This window comes from Danio rerio, chromosome 7, assembly GCF_052040795.2.
Source record: "Danio rerio strain M-AB ecotype USA chromosome 7, GRCz13ab, whole genome shotgun sequence".
In the NCBI taxonomy this organism is placed as follows: domain Eukaryota; kingdom Metazoa; phylum Chordata; class Actinopteri; order Cypriniformes; family Danionidae; genus Danio; species Danio rerio.
Window position 1 is genome coordinate 24,047,501 of NC_141027.1, and position 18,606 is coordinate 24,066,106.

The 18,606-nt window shown below is 35.1% G+C and overlaps 2 protein-coding genes across 4 annotated transcripts in view; one reads left to right on the plus strand and one right to left on the minus strand.

The window, feature by feature from the left end:
- Positions 1–114, minus strand: part of cideb (cell death inducing DFFA like effector b) — a 7,241-nt gene extending 7,127 nt beyond the window's left edge. Inside the window, 1 exon segment of the mRNA NM_001256257.1 lies at positions 1–114. This exon segment is cut by the window's left edge and continues 54 nt beyond it. The gene's annotated coding sequence lies outside the window, so the exon portion shown is untranslated.
- Positions 115–1,462: 1,348 nt separating this feature from the next.
- On the plus strand, positions 1,463–17,890 carry tinf2 (TERF1 (TRF1)-interacting nuclear factor 2). Of its 3 annotated transcripts, none has more exon segments than NM_001386364.1 (10): positions 1,463–1,781; positions 2,822–3,024; positions 3,162–3,263; positions 4,923–5,018; positions 8,162–8,272; positions 9,568–9,688; positions 11,293–12,121; positions 14,175–14,233; positions 14,313–14,395; positions 17,514–17,890. In NM_001386364.1, coding segments are annotated over 10 exon segments (1,758 nt in total). In that variant the 5' UTR covers positions 1,463–1,738; the 3' UTR covers positions 17,625–17,890.
- The last annotated feature ends 716 nt before the right edge of the window (positions 17,891–18,606 follow it).

Sequence of the window (18,606 nt, forward strand, 5' to 3'; positions counted from 1 at the left end):
ACCTCCGTTTGTTCTCCTGCTTCTCTATTTGAAGTGAATATATATGTAATACTGCGTCTGAGCTGTTGGAGAGTCTCTTTTAGAGAGTAATGTGCTCTGTGACTCTAGCCAAGTGGACTTTGCTTGATGATTTCGTCTGACACACTGTGTCATTGGGCAAGGTCTCTTTGATTGTACATGTGTTTTTAAGGAGGCAGGGTGTACATGATGTAAAGGGATAGTTCACCCAAATTAGAATTATGCCATCATTTAGTCTCCCACTTGTTCCAACTCAAAGTAAGGTATACTGATGAATGTTGGAAACAAACAGAAACCAGTGACTCTCATGGGGTTTTTTAGTTTCTACCATGAATGTCAATGGCTGCTTTTTCCCCAAACATTCTAACTTGTTTTGTGTTCAACAGAAGAAAGAAACTCAAATGTTTAGAACCGCTTGAGTTTGAATAAATGAAAACATTTTAGTTTTTAGGTGGACTGTCCCTTTAAATGGACACGAGGGTGATGAAATGACCACTTTTAATCAAGTGAACTCTCATCGTTTTGTGGTATTAATGCACTCCTTAATCATTCAGCGTTGTTTTAGGTGAGGACGTTTTTATTTTTGAGTGAACTATCCTTGTGTGCCGGGTAGTTTTGAAAGTGAATACATTATCTATTGCTAATTATAATAATCAACAACTATACTAATATTTTAATCTAATAGTTTTGAAACCTACAACATATCCCTATATAAATAATGTATTTAATAACTGATTGGTTTGATGCACATTTACCATTGCATAAACAGAAGATTAAATTACATTTCATTTTATATGTTTTATTATTTAAACTATAGGTATTGTTTATTATTATTATTATTATTATTATTATTATTGTTGTTGTTGTTGTTGTTGTTGTTGTTGTTAATAAGGTATACTTATTAAAATTTATTTATTGACTTTTACATGACAATTTTATAAATACATTTTTATTACTTACTCAAAAAAAACATTAATTGTGGAAATAGATTTGTAGTGCAATTAGTCGGTTATTATTATTTTTTTTACTTTTATATGACTAAATTGTTAAACTATCCTGTTTTTAATTCATATCATTAACAATAAAAAATAATGTTATCTTTAATCTCTTTAATTTTACCAAATCGCCCTCTTACTCCGCTTTACATTACAAACTGGAATATAATCACAATAGTTTTAAGGATTTTTTTCTGCATATTTTGTTTTTTGTTCATTAAAGACTTTTGTTTTGAAAACCAAACAACTTCCTCAGTTGCACGTCACAACCAAAACAAAAATAGCCTATCTTTACGTTTTTGGCAAAGCTCTTATTCAAAAACAACAAATTGTAGCACAACATCAGTAACTCTAATTTTATTTAATTAATACATTACTGCCTTTGCAAAATTTGTGCCCACACTTCAGATAGCTAAACATGTATTAAAAAGCCCTTGCGTCTTTCTCACCGGAAACCGCATTTCGTCATTTTGGCGCGAGAAGTGTATTCATTGCCGTGACCAACACCGTTTCCTAACGAAATCATCGGTTTTTGTAAACAGTTTGTTTATAGTATGTAAATCAAGATCATACTTTATAAAGCATCGCCGTTATCGCATCGTGTTATGCAGATACTCTTAATCCTTTATATGTCGTAGATGACTTTTAGTTTGAACTGTATAGTTTTTTTTTGTTTGTGAATCAAGTGAGCGACCTATAAAGGAACACAGTTGTTTGTTTTCAGGATGAACAGGAAAACAAAAACAGCGACTAGATCTCTGGAGAAAGGTGGGTTTCTTGGTTATGTAAAAACGATGTCATTTCTGTTCATTTAGCGTCGTTTTATATGCGCGGTCAGCTGATGCGTCAACAGCACTGAGGATTTCCTCTTAAGTCATGTCAGAACTCGAAACATATCGGGTTAAATCGGATCAATTTAACTTCCTATATAACTTACACACTATTGATCTAGCATGGATCAGAGACGTGAAATTTAGGTGTTTAAAATGAACTTGATTTAAAAATGATTTTTAGGCACAGTGTGTTAAATGCAGGATTATACTCGAATGTTTTCAAATGTGTTGTAAAAATGTAAACACATTTTTTATTAGAGAATGTTCTGATGTACCTATTAAAATATATAAAGTACTAATTAACTGAATGAACTTTATTTTAACTATTTGCTATATTAATTTACGTTTTCATGTTTATAATCTGTAAATCTCTTTAAATGTATGAGAGCTGGAAGTTTTTTTTAGTTCTAAAAGGTCATTTTAATGACACATGCCATTTGAATGCATGATGAGGGGACAAGATTTAAAGTTTTTTCACACTTGAGTTATCATTTGAAATCACTTTTGTAAGATAGATAGATAGACTGATTGATGGATGGATGGATAAATGAATAGATAGATAGACAGATAAATAGATAGATAGATGGACGGATGGATAGATGGATGAATAGATAGATAGATGGACGGATAGATGAATAGATAGATTGATAGACAGAGGGATGGATGAACAGATAGACGGATGAATGGATAGACGGATAGACAAACAGATAGATAGATCGACGGATGGATGTATGGACTGATAGATGAACAGATAGATAGATGGATGGATGGATAGATAGATAGACAGATGGATAGATGAACAGAAAGATAGGTAGATGACAGACAGACAGACAGATAGATAGATAGATAGACGGATAGATGAACATATAGCTAGGTAGATGGACAGACAGATAGATGGATGGATAGATAGATAGATAGATTGATTAATTAAGTACAGTGTCTTTGTGTTAATTTTTCAAGTTCCTCCCACAACAGATCAACCTCTACCCATGTCAGCCCTGCAGCTTATCGCTCCACCACTGCGGCTCTTGTCTGCGGCCATGTGGAAGGTGATGTTGCAGAGAGACACAGTGCATTATGGGAAGGTGGAGGAAACTATAACATCGCTCTGTGAGACTGTACCTGGACTGCTCGATTACAGACATCAGGCCAGGCTGACTATGGGTTTGAGGGCCCTGGTAAGAATACTGAAAATCACTGCATCACACAACGTATTGAGAATATTCCAGGATTCATCAACAACATGTCCTTTTTTTGGTAGTAATGTCATCGTTTGTGTCGCTCTTAGTCATGTGGTATTTTTCAAAATTTGCAGATGATCTTGGAGGAGCTTCGTCAGCCGGATCCTCCAGATGCGGAGCTTGTCCTTCAGGAATTGAAGAAGCTGCAGATGTCCTCCTGCATTCCCAATGGAAAGGTCAGTTTGGACCGCACAATAATGGCGATTCTTATAACTTGGTTGTTTGTTTGTCTGCTCAAGGGAGTAGTTGCACCAAAATGTTAACATTGTTATAGTAACCTTAACTGTCAAGCACATACTTTTGAAATGCCCTATTTCTAGTGTTCTTAGACAAGGATTTTATCTAGAAGGATAAAGTCTTTAAAGGAATTGTTTTTAGATGCGAATACTTCATAAATTTTAGAATTATCAAGTTTTAGATGTTTGTCTTAATTTATGTATTATTTAGTGTCTGTTTATTGTTGGAAACCCTTTTGTTATGGAAAATGCTTTTTATGAAACTGTCAGTTTTTTTTTTTTTTGCCTTGAAACAGCTAGAGAAGCTGAAATAGCAATATATTCAAACCTCTTTTTTTACCTCCCACTTTTTCATATTACTTTATCCAGTCTCTTCTAGGTCTGTCACGATATTTATTTCTTGTACAACATATTGCACCAAAATATATTGCAATAAACAAAATTATTTTCATTTCAAAGAGCCCCTATTTTGCATTAAAAAGGTCATAATTTCTCTGACAACATGCTGATATGTGTGCAAGGTCAAAAAACACTTTCATTGTCTTATAATATGCATTTATTTTGACCTAATTATCTCAGCGACTCCTATATGATTCGTTCAGTGATTCATTTGTTCCCAAACCCCTCCTTAGCGCGGTCCGATGACCCAGTCTGTTGCGATTGGTCAACTGCGTTCAGCACGAGACAGAGAGAAATGCCCACCACAGCTACAGTATGTGGCGCAAAGTATGTGAGAGCCCAATGCAGGAACGCAATAAAGCAATGCAGTTAAACACCAGCATATCACTCCACTCCTAACCCTAACACCAAGAAACAACAATGACACTCATTCAATATAAATCCACACAGTGGCACAAGTTGAACTATTTTGAAAACTGACCGTGCCGCATTTGAGGAACAGCTGGTGGTGGCCATAGCAACAAACAGCAGAGGATCAAAAGATCAGAAACGCATTTAAATCGGTAAAAGAAAAAGCAGGCGTCACGTTTTTAACAGCCCCTTACAGATTTACCCTGAGAGATACAGTACAAGCCCTGATCTATAATCAATCCGTGACTACAAGCCAATCAGGGCGATTACAACTTATAACACACAATTAAGCACATGTTTTGCAAACTACACAAAACAAGGCAACAATTTTAGTCACACCTACATGTTATGATCTGGAGAGAGAAGAAAAGTGGTCCATATGAACTGTAACAGTTACTGACAAATTACAAAAATTTACTGGGTAAATTATAAACGTTAACAAAAAAAGTGCAAGATAAAAAAGTAACAGGCTTTGATATCTGCTACCAGATCTATTTTCAGTCGTCAGGCATCCACATGAAAATATACTATTGTAATATATATTAAATACTATAGTGTTTTTTACCCATACAGACACTGACACATCTGATAGAGAGAGATGTTTTGCAATCAGCTAAAATATTGCTACAATTGGTTTTTATGTATGGGCGTGCGATATATATTGCATCAGATTATTGCAATGATTATTGTGACGGGTCTAGTCTCTTAATGATTTTAGAAGTTGTAATGATTCTACTATATTATAAAATTATGTCTGTTAGCAAGTGCTTTGTTTTATTTTGCCCTCAGAAGAAGGATCAAAAGGTGGAGGAAGCAAAACGCAACTTTCAAACCCTGGTCCAGTCTCTCCTGAAGAATCCATCAGCTAGAAAACAGTTCTACAAGGTAAAAAAGCTTAAAGACTTGCTCATCTGGTTATATCAGACAGTTGCTTTGAAGAACTGATGTAAACAATGATTTACTAGTTTGTTTTTCATTGAAAAAAAATCACAAATGCTGCCATAATCAAAGGAATAGTTCACTCAAAGATGAAAATTATTCTATTACGTACTTACAGTTCTTCAGTCAGACAGTCGTAGTAGTTTTAAAATTGATCCTGGCTCTTCCATGCTGTATAAAGGTGTTGCGTAATGGCACTTTTTTGAAGTTCTTAAAAAAAATTGAGAGCTAGCCGGCAGCTCAGCTAAGCAGGGCTGCACCTAGTCAGTACCTGGATGGGAGACCACTTGGGAAAGCTAGGTTGCTGCCAGAAGTGGTGTTATTGAGGCCAGCAGGGGGCGCCCAACCTGTGGTCTGTGTGGGTCCTAATGCCCCAGTATAGTGAAGGGGACTCTATATGCTCAGTGAGCATTGTCTTTCAGATGAGACGTTAATCCCGACACTCTGGTCGTTAAAAATCCCAGGATGTCTTTCAAAAAAAAGAGTAGGGGTTTACCCCGGCATCCTGGCCAAATCTGTCCACTGGCTTCTGTTTATCATGGCCTCCTACAATCCCCATACCATAATAGGTTTCTGTCTCCTCTCCACCAATCAGCTTGTGTGTGGTAAATGCTGCACACTGATAGTGGATGAGGAGATTCTCCCTAAAGTGTAAAGCGCTTTGAGTGTCCAGAAAAGTGCTAAATAAATGTAAGGAATTATTATTATTGTTAAAAATACTTACCCATATGCTGCTAGGGTTTTATCGCATGTCGTATGAGGTGGATTTGTGTCTTTTGTAGCTGAAATTTTTCACATTTTTAAAATGATAAACTCCAATAGATGACCCAAGATCCATTGTAGGGAGCCGACATGTCTCACAGAAACCACTTAGAGCACAGTTTGTTTAATACAGAAGAAGACAACGAACAAGAAATGAATTGGCTCTACGTTACTATGTAATGTTTTACAGCACATTACTCCTAATCTTACGCTATGAATGCATCTTATATTGTGCATCATATGCTAAATCGGAGATCAGCCAAGAAGTTGTCGAGAACATGCAGTCAGTAGCCACCGTAAGTCACTGCTTTGAGTTTTAATAAAAAAAAAATTGAAATAGTTTTGTCAAAAAACATGTCAATCCACTTCATAACACATGCGGAAACCCTCTTGTGGCGTATAGGTTATATAATACAGCGATGGGTATAGCAGGTTTGCAATGAATTTATGTGCTTTTGGAAGCATAAAAATGGTCACCACTCAACACCATTTTACAGCATGGAAGAGCCAGGATAAAATATACTGCGACTAAGTTTGTCTGACAGGAAAAAAAGTCATATTCACAGAAGATATCTTGAGGGTGAGTAAATCATAGTTTTTTTAAATTTAGGTGAACTATTCCTTTTAAAGCACCCAATAATAATGTAGCACTATGTATGTTTTACATCTCTTAAGTTTAAAAAGTAAATAAACTTGTCTTGATTATTAATTACATGGTTTTGCAACCATAAACAAGCCATTGGTGCACATTTCTAAAAATATAATTAAGCTTATAATTCAGTCCCTCATTCAAGTCTGATTCGTCAGTTCAGTGTACCAGTGAATTTTTCAGATTAGATTAGATTCAACTTTATTGTCATTCAGGGTTCATACGGTCATGAAAAACCTGGAAAAGTCATGGGATTTTGACATGGCATTTTCCAGACCTGGAAAAGTTTTGGAGAAACAGAAAAACCCACAAAGTTTTGGAAAAGTCATGAAAAGTAGTTTAACACATATCTGTACACTTGAATTAAGGCTTAGCGATATTGGAAAAATCTGACATTACAATGTTTTGGATTTCTGTGATATATGTTGCGATGTGAACACAATTTCACCAGATAATTTAACAGGTTTATTTGGATTGATTAAGGGGTTATCGTTGGAGAGTGAAACTTCAATAATATATGACAAATGAATTACAAGTATAGATAAATAAAATATAGTAAAGATAAAAGTGAATTCTAGTTTTCAGGTATTCACTATTCAAGTATAGATATTGAATATTTAACACGGCATAGTCTTCATTGTATATTATTTAATCTTTGTTAAATTTCTTGTGGCCGGATGTTTTAAAATTTGAAATATTGAAATGTTCACACAGTCACATGCCTTAAAAGGACAGTTTACTCAAAGATTAAAATGTACTCACTATTTACTCACACTTCACTTGTTTCTATAAGAGTTATTAAATTAATTATAATCTCTTTGTGTTCATTTAAAAAAAGAAAACTCATAAATGTTTGAAACAAGTGAAAGGTGTAATGAAAATAGTGAGTAATTTTTGGGTGAACTATCTCTTTAAAACTGCATGCAGATGATAAACTTTTCCTTCATTATGATTCAACTCTATATATTAAACTGTAATCCCAGCATTGCATATTCTGCGATGTGACTATTGCGGATGCGCACATTGAGATATCGATGCTGAAACGATATATTGTGCAGCCCTAACTTAAATATAGGTTCGTTGTCTTTACTTTTCTGTCCTTGGCCAAAAACTTTCTCACATTGTTAGTGTTGTGTAAGCATTAACAAAATCAAGTTTACATAGAAAAACAAATTTAGTCAAAATAGATTGTTGCGTGTTCTATGATATGCTGTTATAAATTTGAACGTCATTGTTTTTCATGTATGTGTAGACATTACATGAAACATTACGTCTTGAAAATGTGCTTAAAAGTTCTGGAAAAGTCATGGAATTTTAGTAGTAAAAATGTGTATGAACCTTTGTCATTACACACTGACAAGTCGAAGGCAACGGAGTGCAGTCTAAATCTGAGCAGGAGTGCAATATCAGCAAGCGCAGGATGTAGGCATAAGCTAGAAATAGAAAAACTATTCATAGATTGATTGTACTATGAACATTATATACAGGTTGTATTAGCTATGAGAATTTTTGGTATGTTTACTGTAGTCCATCAAAAGAGGACTGCTTTTTCTTTACTTTCAGTTTTTTGGTAGCCTCTTAGAAGCCTCATAATTTGTCAGTGTTGGAAGATATTTTTCTATTCACCATCACTGTTTGCTAACTGCCTAAATGCTAACATTGTTTTGTCTCACTCCAGGAGGATTTTCAACTTCACTATGGAAGAAACTATGCTGCCAGTCTAGAGAAGTTAATGTGGGAGTTTCTTATCCGACTGGATCAGCTATTACCTGTTCCAGATCTTGCACAGGTATAATGCATAATACACTAGTTCAGGGCCTTTTTTCATTCCCGAATCAAAACTAGTTTATCATATATATTTCTGTAAGAGTTATTTTTGTGATTTGTATTTTACACTAGTCATGCTATATAACACTATGATGCTGTCAATGCATATAATAAAAGGGGAAAATGTTTGTGGTTTTTATAATTATTATTATTTTTATTGGAAATTGTGCATTAAAACCTTAGATTTAGAGAGGATTTTTAAAAAAATGTTAAAATATTTGAACAGTTACGATGTATTTGTAAAATATTTGCACACTACCTACATTTTAATTTTTTTTTTTTTAAAGTGTTTTGTTTTTTTGTGATGTTTTATGTATCACTTGAAAAGATCTTTTCCAAAAAATCTCGATTAATTGCATCCAAAAAAAAAGTTTTTGACATAATATATGTCTGTGTACTGTGTATATTTGTCACGTGTGTGTATATAAATATAAAGAAATATAATTATAAAATCACAGACTTTCCCCCATTTATTATATGGATTGACAGCATCATAGTGTTAAATAGCGTGACTAGTGTATATAAATACATGCATGCATATATTTAGCTATAAAATATGTCAATATGATACAAATTGTTTTCACACTTAAATATCTATGTAACAAAATAGTTGCATATAGTTTTGTTTTCATGTATGGGTATCACGTACACTTAATACATTTTAAATACACACACACACTTATTTTAAGTGGTGCGATTACTCTTTGCCTAGCACAGAAAAAAGATTTGAAAGTGTGGTCCTTTCCCATAAAGTGCAACATTTGCTTATAATAATTTGCCAAAATAAAAAAAAGTGGCTGATGAAAGTATTCTAGTGTCCATATCCACTTGCTAAGTGTGACGTCACGCAAAGCAGCTTCCGTGTTTAAGTGCTGTGTCAAAACTGTATGGGCATACTCATCAAATTGTAATAATAAATGTTTACAAACCGCTATAATACTTTAGAAAATCACGATTGCAATATATACATCCATGCCTAACATCCGATGGCCAGAAAGTGATTCATTTTTTATAAATTGTTAATTTTGGTATTTGTGATGCAGCAAGCCCAGAGAGTGTTGTGTACACCATTACTTGATATAAAATTCACTTTAATGTGTGATAGGAATAAAAACAAATATTTTCTCAATTCAAATAAGTGGCGGCTTGGACCTGGACATAGTATTACATATGTCACCAACACGTCACCACTTAACAAGCGGATAGTGCCATTGTTTCATTTTTGCTCAGTTTATTGTTTTGCGCTGTTTGTTTCAGACGGTGTCGTGGCTCAGTGCTGCCCCTGCTGTTCTGGAGGAATGTGCGCGCTCTGCTTCACAGCCTCAGCTCGTCAGAACTCTGCTGCAGCATGAAGTATGCCTTGGACACCTCGGCTCATGTATGTTTAAGAAATTCTGGAATTTACACTGTCATCTTCTGATAGCAAGTGAATTTTTTTAATAACATCTGAGATATTCTGTAATTTAGTCTGTTCATCAAGAACTCTGATGCTGTATAAACTGTTATAAAAAGATCAAATAACTCAATTTTACAGAAGTTCTATGAGGCCATGCATTCAAATATATTTTCTTGTTTTGTCAGGATACATTTACGCTACGTCGATAATAACGTTTGTGAGATCACGAGAAAATAAAAATTGTTGTCGAGATCATGGTAAAAGGAAGTCAAAATTTACTTTGAGCATTTGTTTTTTTTTGTGTTGATCAGTTAATTAAATCCAAAATTAAATATGATATTTCATACAAAGCAAATGTGTCTCTGCAGAAATTTTATCTGCTCAGTTGATATAAAAGTTATATTTCAATCTCTGCAAAAGTTTTATATACTTTTCATGGAGAAACCAAAGTCTTTTAAATTCTATTACAAAAATTTTTATTTGTATTGTAAAGGTAAACAAAAGCCTTACTTGTTTGGAAAGTTATGAGAAAGTACACTAGCTGACAAGTCTTGTCGTCGATTACAGTTGTAAGAACAACAAATAATAACTTGACTTCTAGTTGATCATTTGGAAAACTGACAGAACGTAGATTTTTCTGATGAATCATCTGTTGAACTGCATCCCATTCATCACAAACACTGCAGAAGACCTATTGGAACCCTTCATGGACCCAAGATTCACACAGAAATCAGACAAGTTTAGCGAAGGAAAAATCATGGTTTGGGGTTACATTCATTATTGGAAGATGCGAGAGATCTGCAGAGTGGATGGAAACATAAACAGCCTGAGGTATCAAGATATTTGTGCTGCTTATTACATTACAAACCACAGGAGAAGGCAAATTCATCAGCAGGATAGCGCTCCTTCACATACTTCAGCCTCCACATCAAAGTTGCTGAAAGCAAAGATGGTCAAGGTGCTCCAGGATTGGCCAGCCCATTCACCAGACTTGAAAATTATTGAGCATGTCTGGGGTAAGATGGAGGAGACATTGAAGATGAATCCAAAAAATCTTGATGAAGTCTGGGAGTCCTGCAAGAATGCTTCCTTTGCCAATCCAGGAGACTTAATTTATAAGTTATTTGAGTCATTGCAGAGATGTATGGATGCAGCCCTCCAAGCTCATCCAAGAGTCATCCAAGAGTTTTCACTGCATCATGACTTTATATTCTATACTGCACATTATTTCTGTTACATGACAAGACTTTTGTTTAAGTAAAGTCAGACCTTGCTGTCCTAATTAAATAATTAAAAATTCAAAACACGATCATATTTTATTTTGGTCGATCAAGCATAATCTAGAAACCTTTGCCTTTCAAATAAGCCACTTCTGATATCCAATAATCAACTGAAAGTCAAGTTATTATTTGTTGTTCCTAAAACTTGGATAGACAAGACTTTTGTCAGGAAGTGTAATTGATGACAGATTAGTTTTCAACTAAACCTTTGATAATGTAACAGCGAGAAGTACAAGATTATGATTGACTGTCGTTTGTTATTCGCCATCTAATTTCTGTGTTGTCACCTTCTTTTTTATGTTTTAGCATCTCTTCTGTCATCTACTGGAGATGCGATCCTGTCCTCCCTTTCCCTTCCTCTTTCGGGTAAAGTACTACAAACCATCCAGTCAGAATCCACTTCCGCATCCAACAGAGACACAACTCCTGCCCCGTCAACCCCCAGGACAACTCGCAGAATGGCAAAACAAGCCCAGTCACAGGTCGCACCAGTGATTGGCTCCATTTCTTGCGTCAACCTCCAAATAAACAATGAGAAAGTGGCATCCGAATCAGCCAAATCAGCTTCAGAGGTGCAGAGAAACACCAGAACCAATCTAAGATCACAATCGAAAAAACAGGTACCAGAAAAAGAAGAGGAGCATTACGTTGGTAATCTGTTGTTCACCGTGATCACCCAATCATCCGGCAGTGAAGTAGAGGAAGAGGAGGAGGAAGATGGTGGCAAAGAAGACACCAGCAATACTGATGAAAGTAGTGAGAGGTCATTTAAACTACCCCAACAAACTGAAGTCAAACAGAAGAATGGATCAAGAGTGTCAGGTGTTACGAGGAAATGTTCAACTAAGACAAACGCAGAGGCCGCCGGGTCACAAGATGAAGGAGAAATAAGTGAAATCCTCATTTCCTGCATGAAGCGCAATTTGAGAGTTGTTGTTCCCAGATTAAACATCAGCAGTAATGCTCTTCCTGTCCAGCTGAATCATCTGGCTGAAGAGAAGGACGGTACGAGTTATTCAGGCCAGTCTAACTCAAAAGACAGAGTGAGGAATAGAGACTCTGTGCAACGCAAGAGAAGATTTCCTGATTCGAGTCCAACGCCGGAGAAGCTCCTGACTTTATCGGTCAATAAGCTGTAAGAGCATTACTTTAATATTATATATAAAGGCACAATATGTACGATTTGTCCCGTTAAAATGTCCAAAAAAGAACTAGAATGTAGAACTGTGCAATTAATTGAAATTCAGTTTCGAACTTTCAATTTAAATTTTGGCTTCTAACGACTCTAACGGAGATAAACGATTATTGCATCATATCCCGCCCCCTTTCCAGTTGTACACATTTGTTGCTCTGCAGAGCTCAGTTTCACGTAAAAATGACTAAAAGCTTGTACTGTAATGTTACTTTTGCAGCACGGGATGCGCATCATTCATTAATGTACATACAAATCATTCATGACTTCAAAAGCGCAAAAGAGATCTCATGCTGTTGTGTGTATGCGCTGAGCCTCAGAGACGAGCAGAGCACGCACACACCTAAAGTCATCTTAATGTGAGCGTTTTAAAGGTCAAATACATGTAAATTTGTGTCAATGTGGTGTTTAGTGATTATTCAAATTAACCCTCATTTATGTAATAAACGAGTAGAGAATCAAAAGACACGTGAAAGTGAAACCATAAATCAGAATCGTTCTCTTAAACCCGTTCTTAGTGCTCTTGAAGTGACACCGCGCAATATTCCTGCTGCTGATTGTTTTTATCATTAATCAAACAATAAAAGGAGAAAATCACTCACTGCTCTTGACTGAAGGACTTTTGTAGCTGTAATTAGTTTTTTTCTTACAGTGAAGATGCTTAGCACAGTTTTTCACATTTTTATTCTATTTATTTCCCTTTCTTTATTTACAGGGAGGAAAATAACTGTATATATACAGTTGAAGTTATTAGTCCTCCTGAATTATTAGCGATCCTTTCCCCCAAATTCTATTTAACAAAAAGATTTTTTTTCAACCCATTTCTAAACATAATAGATGTATTAACTCATTTCTAATAGCTGATTTCTTTTATCATTTGCTATGATGACAGTAAATAATATTTGACTAGATATTTTTCAAAATGCAAGCATTCAGATTAAAGTGCAATTTAAAGACTTAATTAGGTTTATTAGGCAAGTTAGGGAAATTAGGCAAGTCATTGTATATTACAGTAATTTCTTCTGCAGACAATCAAAAAATATATTGCTTACGGGGCTAATAATGTTGATCTTAAACTAGTTTTTAAAATATTTGAACCTGCTTTTATTCTAGCCAAAATAAAACTAATAAGAAAAGAAAAAGAAGAAAAAATATTAAAGGAAATTAAGCGAAAAATTCCGTGCTCTGTTCAATATCATTTGGGAAATATTTATAAATAAATAAAAATTCACAGGAGGGCGAAACATTTTGACTTCAACTGTATATCGTTTTGAATAATCGTGAACTCAATTAAAATAAACTAAAATAATTGTGATTATGTTTTTCCCATAATCGAGCTGTTGTACTTACTATACTAACATTAACCTAAATGTTTTAAAGAATGTTCAAATCCAGAGAAATAAGCTAATTTAACAGTTTAGTGACTATGCATATGAAGTTCAGTCGTATGAAAATGTACGCTTTTAAAAAGGAGGCATAGCACCTAACCCCACCCCTTAACGTCATTGGTGGATAAGCAAGTCATACAAAATTACAATTTTTGAATGAGATCATACGAATTAGCGACTAAATCAAAAAGTTATGAATTGTCGTAAGATCGTGTAAACAGATCTTTCCCCATGTGATCACCTGAAATAATAAAAGCTCTGCTGCTTTCGTGACACATCACGCTTGTCTTTTATCAGCAATTGCTTCATGGCTCATTTCAAATCAACGCCATTCACCCTTACTTTACTTCAGACAACCATGATAATAAGTTTTGTATACTTTAGTTTATCCATGAACATGATGCCTGCAGGAGTTCCAAAGGATGTAATGAAGACCACAACTCTCATAATTCCACATGGCATGATTAAACTACGGCTTTTTTGTAAATACATGGCCAAAATGACATATTGTGCCTTTAATTATCTTGATTTTACATTTTAATTGTCAATTATATGGGGCAATGTTTATTTTTGCTAGTTGACAAATAATTTTCTGCCTCTTCTTGAAGAGCTCCTGCATGCTCTCCATGTATTCCACTTCTTAAGCGTCTTCCAGTCGGTACTCCGGGTAACTACTACTTCTTCATATGATTAATATCTTTTTCTAATGCCAGATGTATAACTTTTGCTTTTTTTTCTGTTTTCAGAAACGCCGTCCCCTTTGATTAAATCATCAGATGACATTATAGGCGACTCTGATGATGAGAGAGCAGGCACTGTGAAGAGAAAGGTTTGTAACTGCTCCTACATGATTCTGACAAAGTTCATCATTGTCTATAACTACAGAGGAGATTCAGTCATCTAATTCAGATTCCAAAACATCTCAAGCCTCTACAATTGTAGCAGAGGCCAGCTAGTGAAGTGCTGTGCAGGTAAACCTCACTCCTCTGAACTTTAAAGGCGCTCTAGCGACAGACGCTCGAGGCCATGGTCTTTAGCTTCCATTTTCAATAGACTCTCATGTGGAAAGTTGCCGGTTTGATCCCAGCTTAGAGCGGGTCGGGTGGTGTAGGACCAATGGGATTACATTAGTGCCGTGACCTGAACGGGAGTGAGATTTAGGGGGGGTAGGAGAGTCCAGCTAGTGAAGTGCTGTGCAGGTAAACCCCACTCCTCTGACCTCTAAAGGTGCTCTAGCGACAGACGCTAAAGGCTATGGTCTTTAGCCTCCTTGGTAGAGGCCTCCCATTTGAAACCCATATTGGAATAGTCAAAGCCAGTCTGTGAGGACTTTAGACTGTGCATCATTCATAATTAGTCACCTGTATGAATGACAATCTACAAAATAAAAGTATGGATGCATCTCGATCAGCTTCCAAGGTTATAAATCAGTAGGTTTTGTAGATTAATTTGGGCAAGGATAAGGACCTTGGTTTGCTACACATTGGGACACTGACTCCTTGTACAATATCAAAACTGGTTTGAAGTTGATCCTGCTGATTGCTTCTTCAGGTACAGAGCTCCTATGGACACTTTTCACATTTCCGGATTTATCAGCAGCAGAAGTCGTCATAGTTGAGTAAACTTAGAGCGCAGTGAATGGGGGAGTACAACAAATAACTTTTGTACAATCCTAAATGTTGTTTTTAATCACGTGATTTTGGTGACGCGCGAAATTCAGAAAGAGGACAGGAAGTAAGAAACTAAATGGAAGACATAAAGGAAAATCTGTATTTTTGCGATGTATATCATATTTTAAATATTTTAGATATATAACTGGAAAATAAGCACATATGTTGGGCATGATCCTTATTTCATGAAGAGGGCTGAGTTTTCTACTGAACTAAAATATATTTGCCAGTCATCGAGGTGGCAGATACTGTATAAGCTGTTACATGAAAAAATACTACAGTAAATACTATAGTGTTTGGAAGCAAACTATAGATAATTACTTGAATATAAATGTCGTAGTAGTCATATTCTTGCTGTTATGACACTACTGTAGTTCTAAGTAAATTATTCAATAGGCTTCAGTTTCTATAATTAAACACCATCACAATACACCAGTTTACACTAACTTTACAGTATTCAGCAGCATTCGTTAATATAGAGTTGAACACATTATACACCACTATCTTAATCAAAAACATGTTTATTATAAATTACTATCGTTTTTATCCATGCGTATATCTTCCCGACATTACGGAAGGCATACAAAAGCTTGGACACACAGTCTACAATATTATTTATTTATTTTAGTGAAGGGGAAAAAGTGTTCCACAATAATAACCGTCTAGTTTTATCGCAAGGGTAGCATTTCTTTTGTGTTCGGGTAATAAACTTACCATCAACAAAAATGTACCGCTGCTGCACAAGTAGACATTAATGTTACAGTTGTTTAATCTGGAAAAACGTCAGTAAAGACTTTGATTACTGCCAAACAAGACAGAGATTTCATGGCAGTTAACGTTATTTATATTCTCCTAGATTTTGTAGAAAGTGTGTTGGTGTTCGTATCTGATTTTTATATAACACTGTAACATATTTAAAACATAGCTGGGCCTGTATATAATCTTTTTATATTATATACATAAAAAGATTTTGTACACGTGGATGTTTTGAATCAATGTTTATTACATGCTGCCTTTTCTTCCGTTTCTTAAACTTTCCCCCATTTATGAGCAAAAACTTTTGGAAGTCTATAAAAGCTGTCTGGCATTTCTTGTTTTGGCTTTTTAAACCGCTATAATTAACATAAAACAGAAAGGTTTTGATGTTCTGATAGCAATTCCTTCCTGTAGATCAGGGCTGCTCAACCCTGTTCCTGGAGATCTACTTTCCTGCAAAGTTCAGCTCCAACCCTGATCAAACACACCTGAACCAATTAAATAGGACCTGAACAGCACTTGATAATTACAGGCAGGTGTGTTTGATATGGGTTGCAACTGAAATCTGCAGGAAGGTAGATCTCCAGGAACAGGGTTGGTCACACCTGCTGTAAAAGAATCACTTCCTGCCCTCCACTCGCGCATCATCAATGACGTCATGTGAAAACAACCTATTTGCTGAAATGATAAAAGAAAAAGTCCACGGTGTTGTCACCAAGACTTTCAAAAAAAGGAAATAAAAATTGTGCGCTGATAACAGCATATAGAAGAGAGCAAAACATTAAATTTACATTCCTGTTCAATTCATTTTTGTAATTTGATGCAGATGATATAATGCATATATAAAATACATATATACATGTTTTTTTTTCTTAATCGAAAAATTAAAAGGTTCCAAGAATTTAAGATGATGATGATTATGACCATTAAACGGGTTGTAACACTCTTGTGAAAAGGGTCCTTTAGTTTTTGGATTGACAGTCATCCTAAGAGAATCACTTCAGGAAAGTGTCTCAAATCTTCTGATACTGAATTTCATCAGAGACAAAATTTGATCATAATGCCCATCAATCGGCTTTGGGTGAAGATGTCAAAGTAACGGTCAAATCCACAGATTGTAGCCATAATTTCCAAAATTGGTCTCGATTGTCATCAAATTAGGTTTAGGAATTTCAAACATTTGAGAACAATTTCGGTCATCTTCTAGATAATAAATTGTTATATCTAATATACCTAAGGGAATTTGTTTAGTACATTTGTTTACAGGCTGCACCACATTTTGCAGAGTGTTAGTGACCTTGTTGTTTTACAAAAAATAATGATTTGTTTTTATTAGAATAGCAACGTCCATATTGTAACAAATGTTAGAAAGTTGTTACATTAAATGATTCCTTATCATTGATTTACAATCTTACATCTACATGTGAGGGATCAACTAGTAAAATATTTGAAACTCTTTAAGTTTGGTTTATGTCTGAACGGTGGTTGTTTTCAATCTGATGTCTTTAAATTTACTCTCAGGTATTCAATCAGCAGTACTGCAAAACGAACAACGGTACATATGTGCCCACCCTCCGGGAGTTCTGGAATCCTGTGTTTTGTCCCTCTTCATCTCCTGGAAGCAGACATTAATGATGTTGAGACTTTGATGCTTTAGTTTTTGCTGTAATATACACACGTTCTTAGAATTGAGTTTTGTATTTTAAATAAGAGACTGAAGGCCCCTTCCAATGTAGAATATTTGTAATCAAAGGGAATCTAACTGCTTTTAGTAAGTGTGCATGTTAATGATTGTAATACATTATTTTATTTTAAATGTAAGTATCTGTGTTCTGTAGAATTATGCTATCGTTTGTAATGGAAAAAAAGTATTAAAATAAAAAATTCTTCTTCTCCTAGATTTGTTTCGTTCCTTTTTTTATAGTGGTGCTACGCTGTTATTGAAGACTAAGAAATGACAGCAAAATTCACATACTTTGTTGAGGGGGGTTTCTGCTTAAAAACTTTTTTTACTCTCATTCAAGTGGTTCCAAACTTGTTATGAGTTTCTTTCTTTTGTTGAACACAAATGAAGATATTCAGAAGTAAGCTGAAAACCTGTAACCACTCACTTCTAAAGTAGGAAAAACAACTGCTATAGAACAGTGGTTCCCAAGAAGTGGTTATGTTATATTAAAGACAAAGCACATTGATTTTTATGGCACCAGGTTAAACTTTCTGACACTTTTACAGCACCCATGTAGTTTAAAAATCAATACAAACCATAACTGAACATAGAGGATAGTTTTTGTCTGGCATTCTTCAAAATTAAACGACAAATAGACTTGGGCCTTTTAGTATGTGTGCAACGTTTATATATTTATAACCACCTCAGAGGATATGGGGAGGGGGGGGGTCATGAGTGACTGGCATTGCTATTTTGGGGTTATGGACTGAAAAGTTTGGGAACCCCTTCTATATAAGTTACTGTAGATTTGCTAGAAATACTATAGAAATCAATGGTTACATATTTTCAGTTTTTTTTAGAAAATGTCTTCTATTTTCAGAAGAAAGAAATTAAAAGTGGTTTGGAGCAAGTAAAGGCTGAGTAAATGATGACAGAGTTTTCATTGGA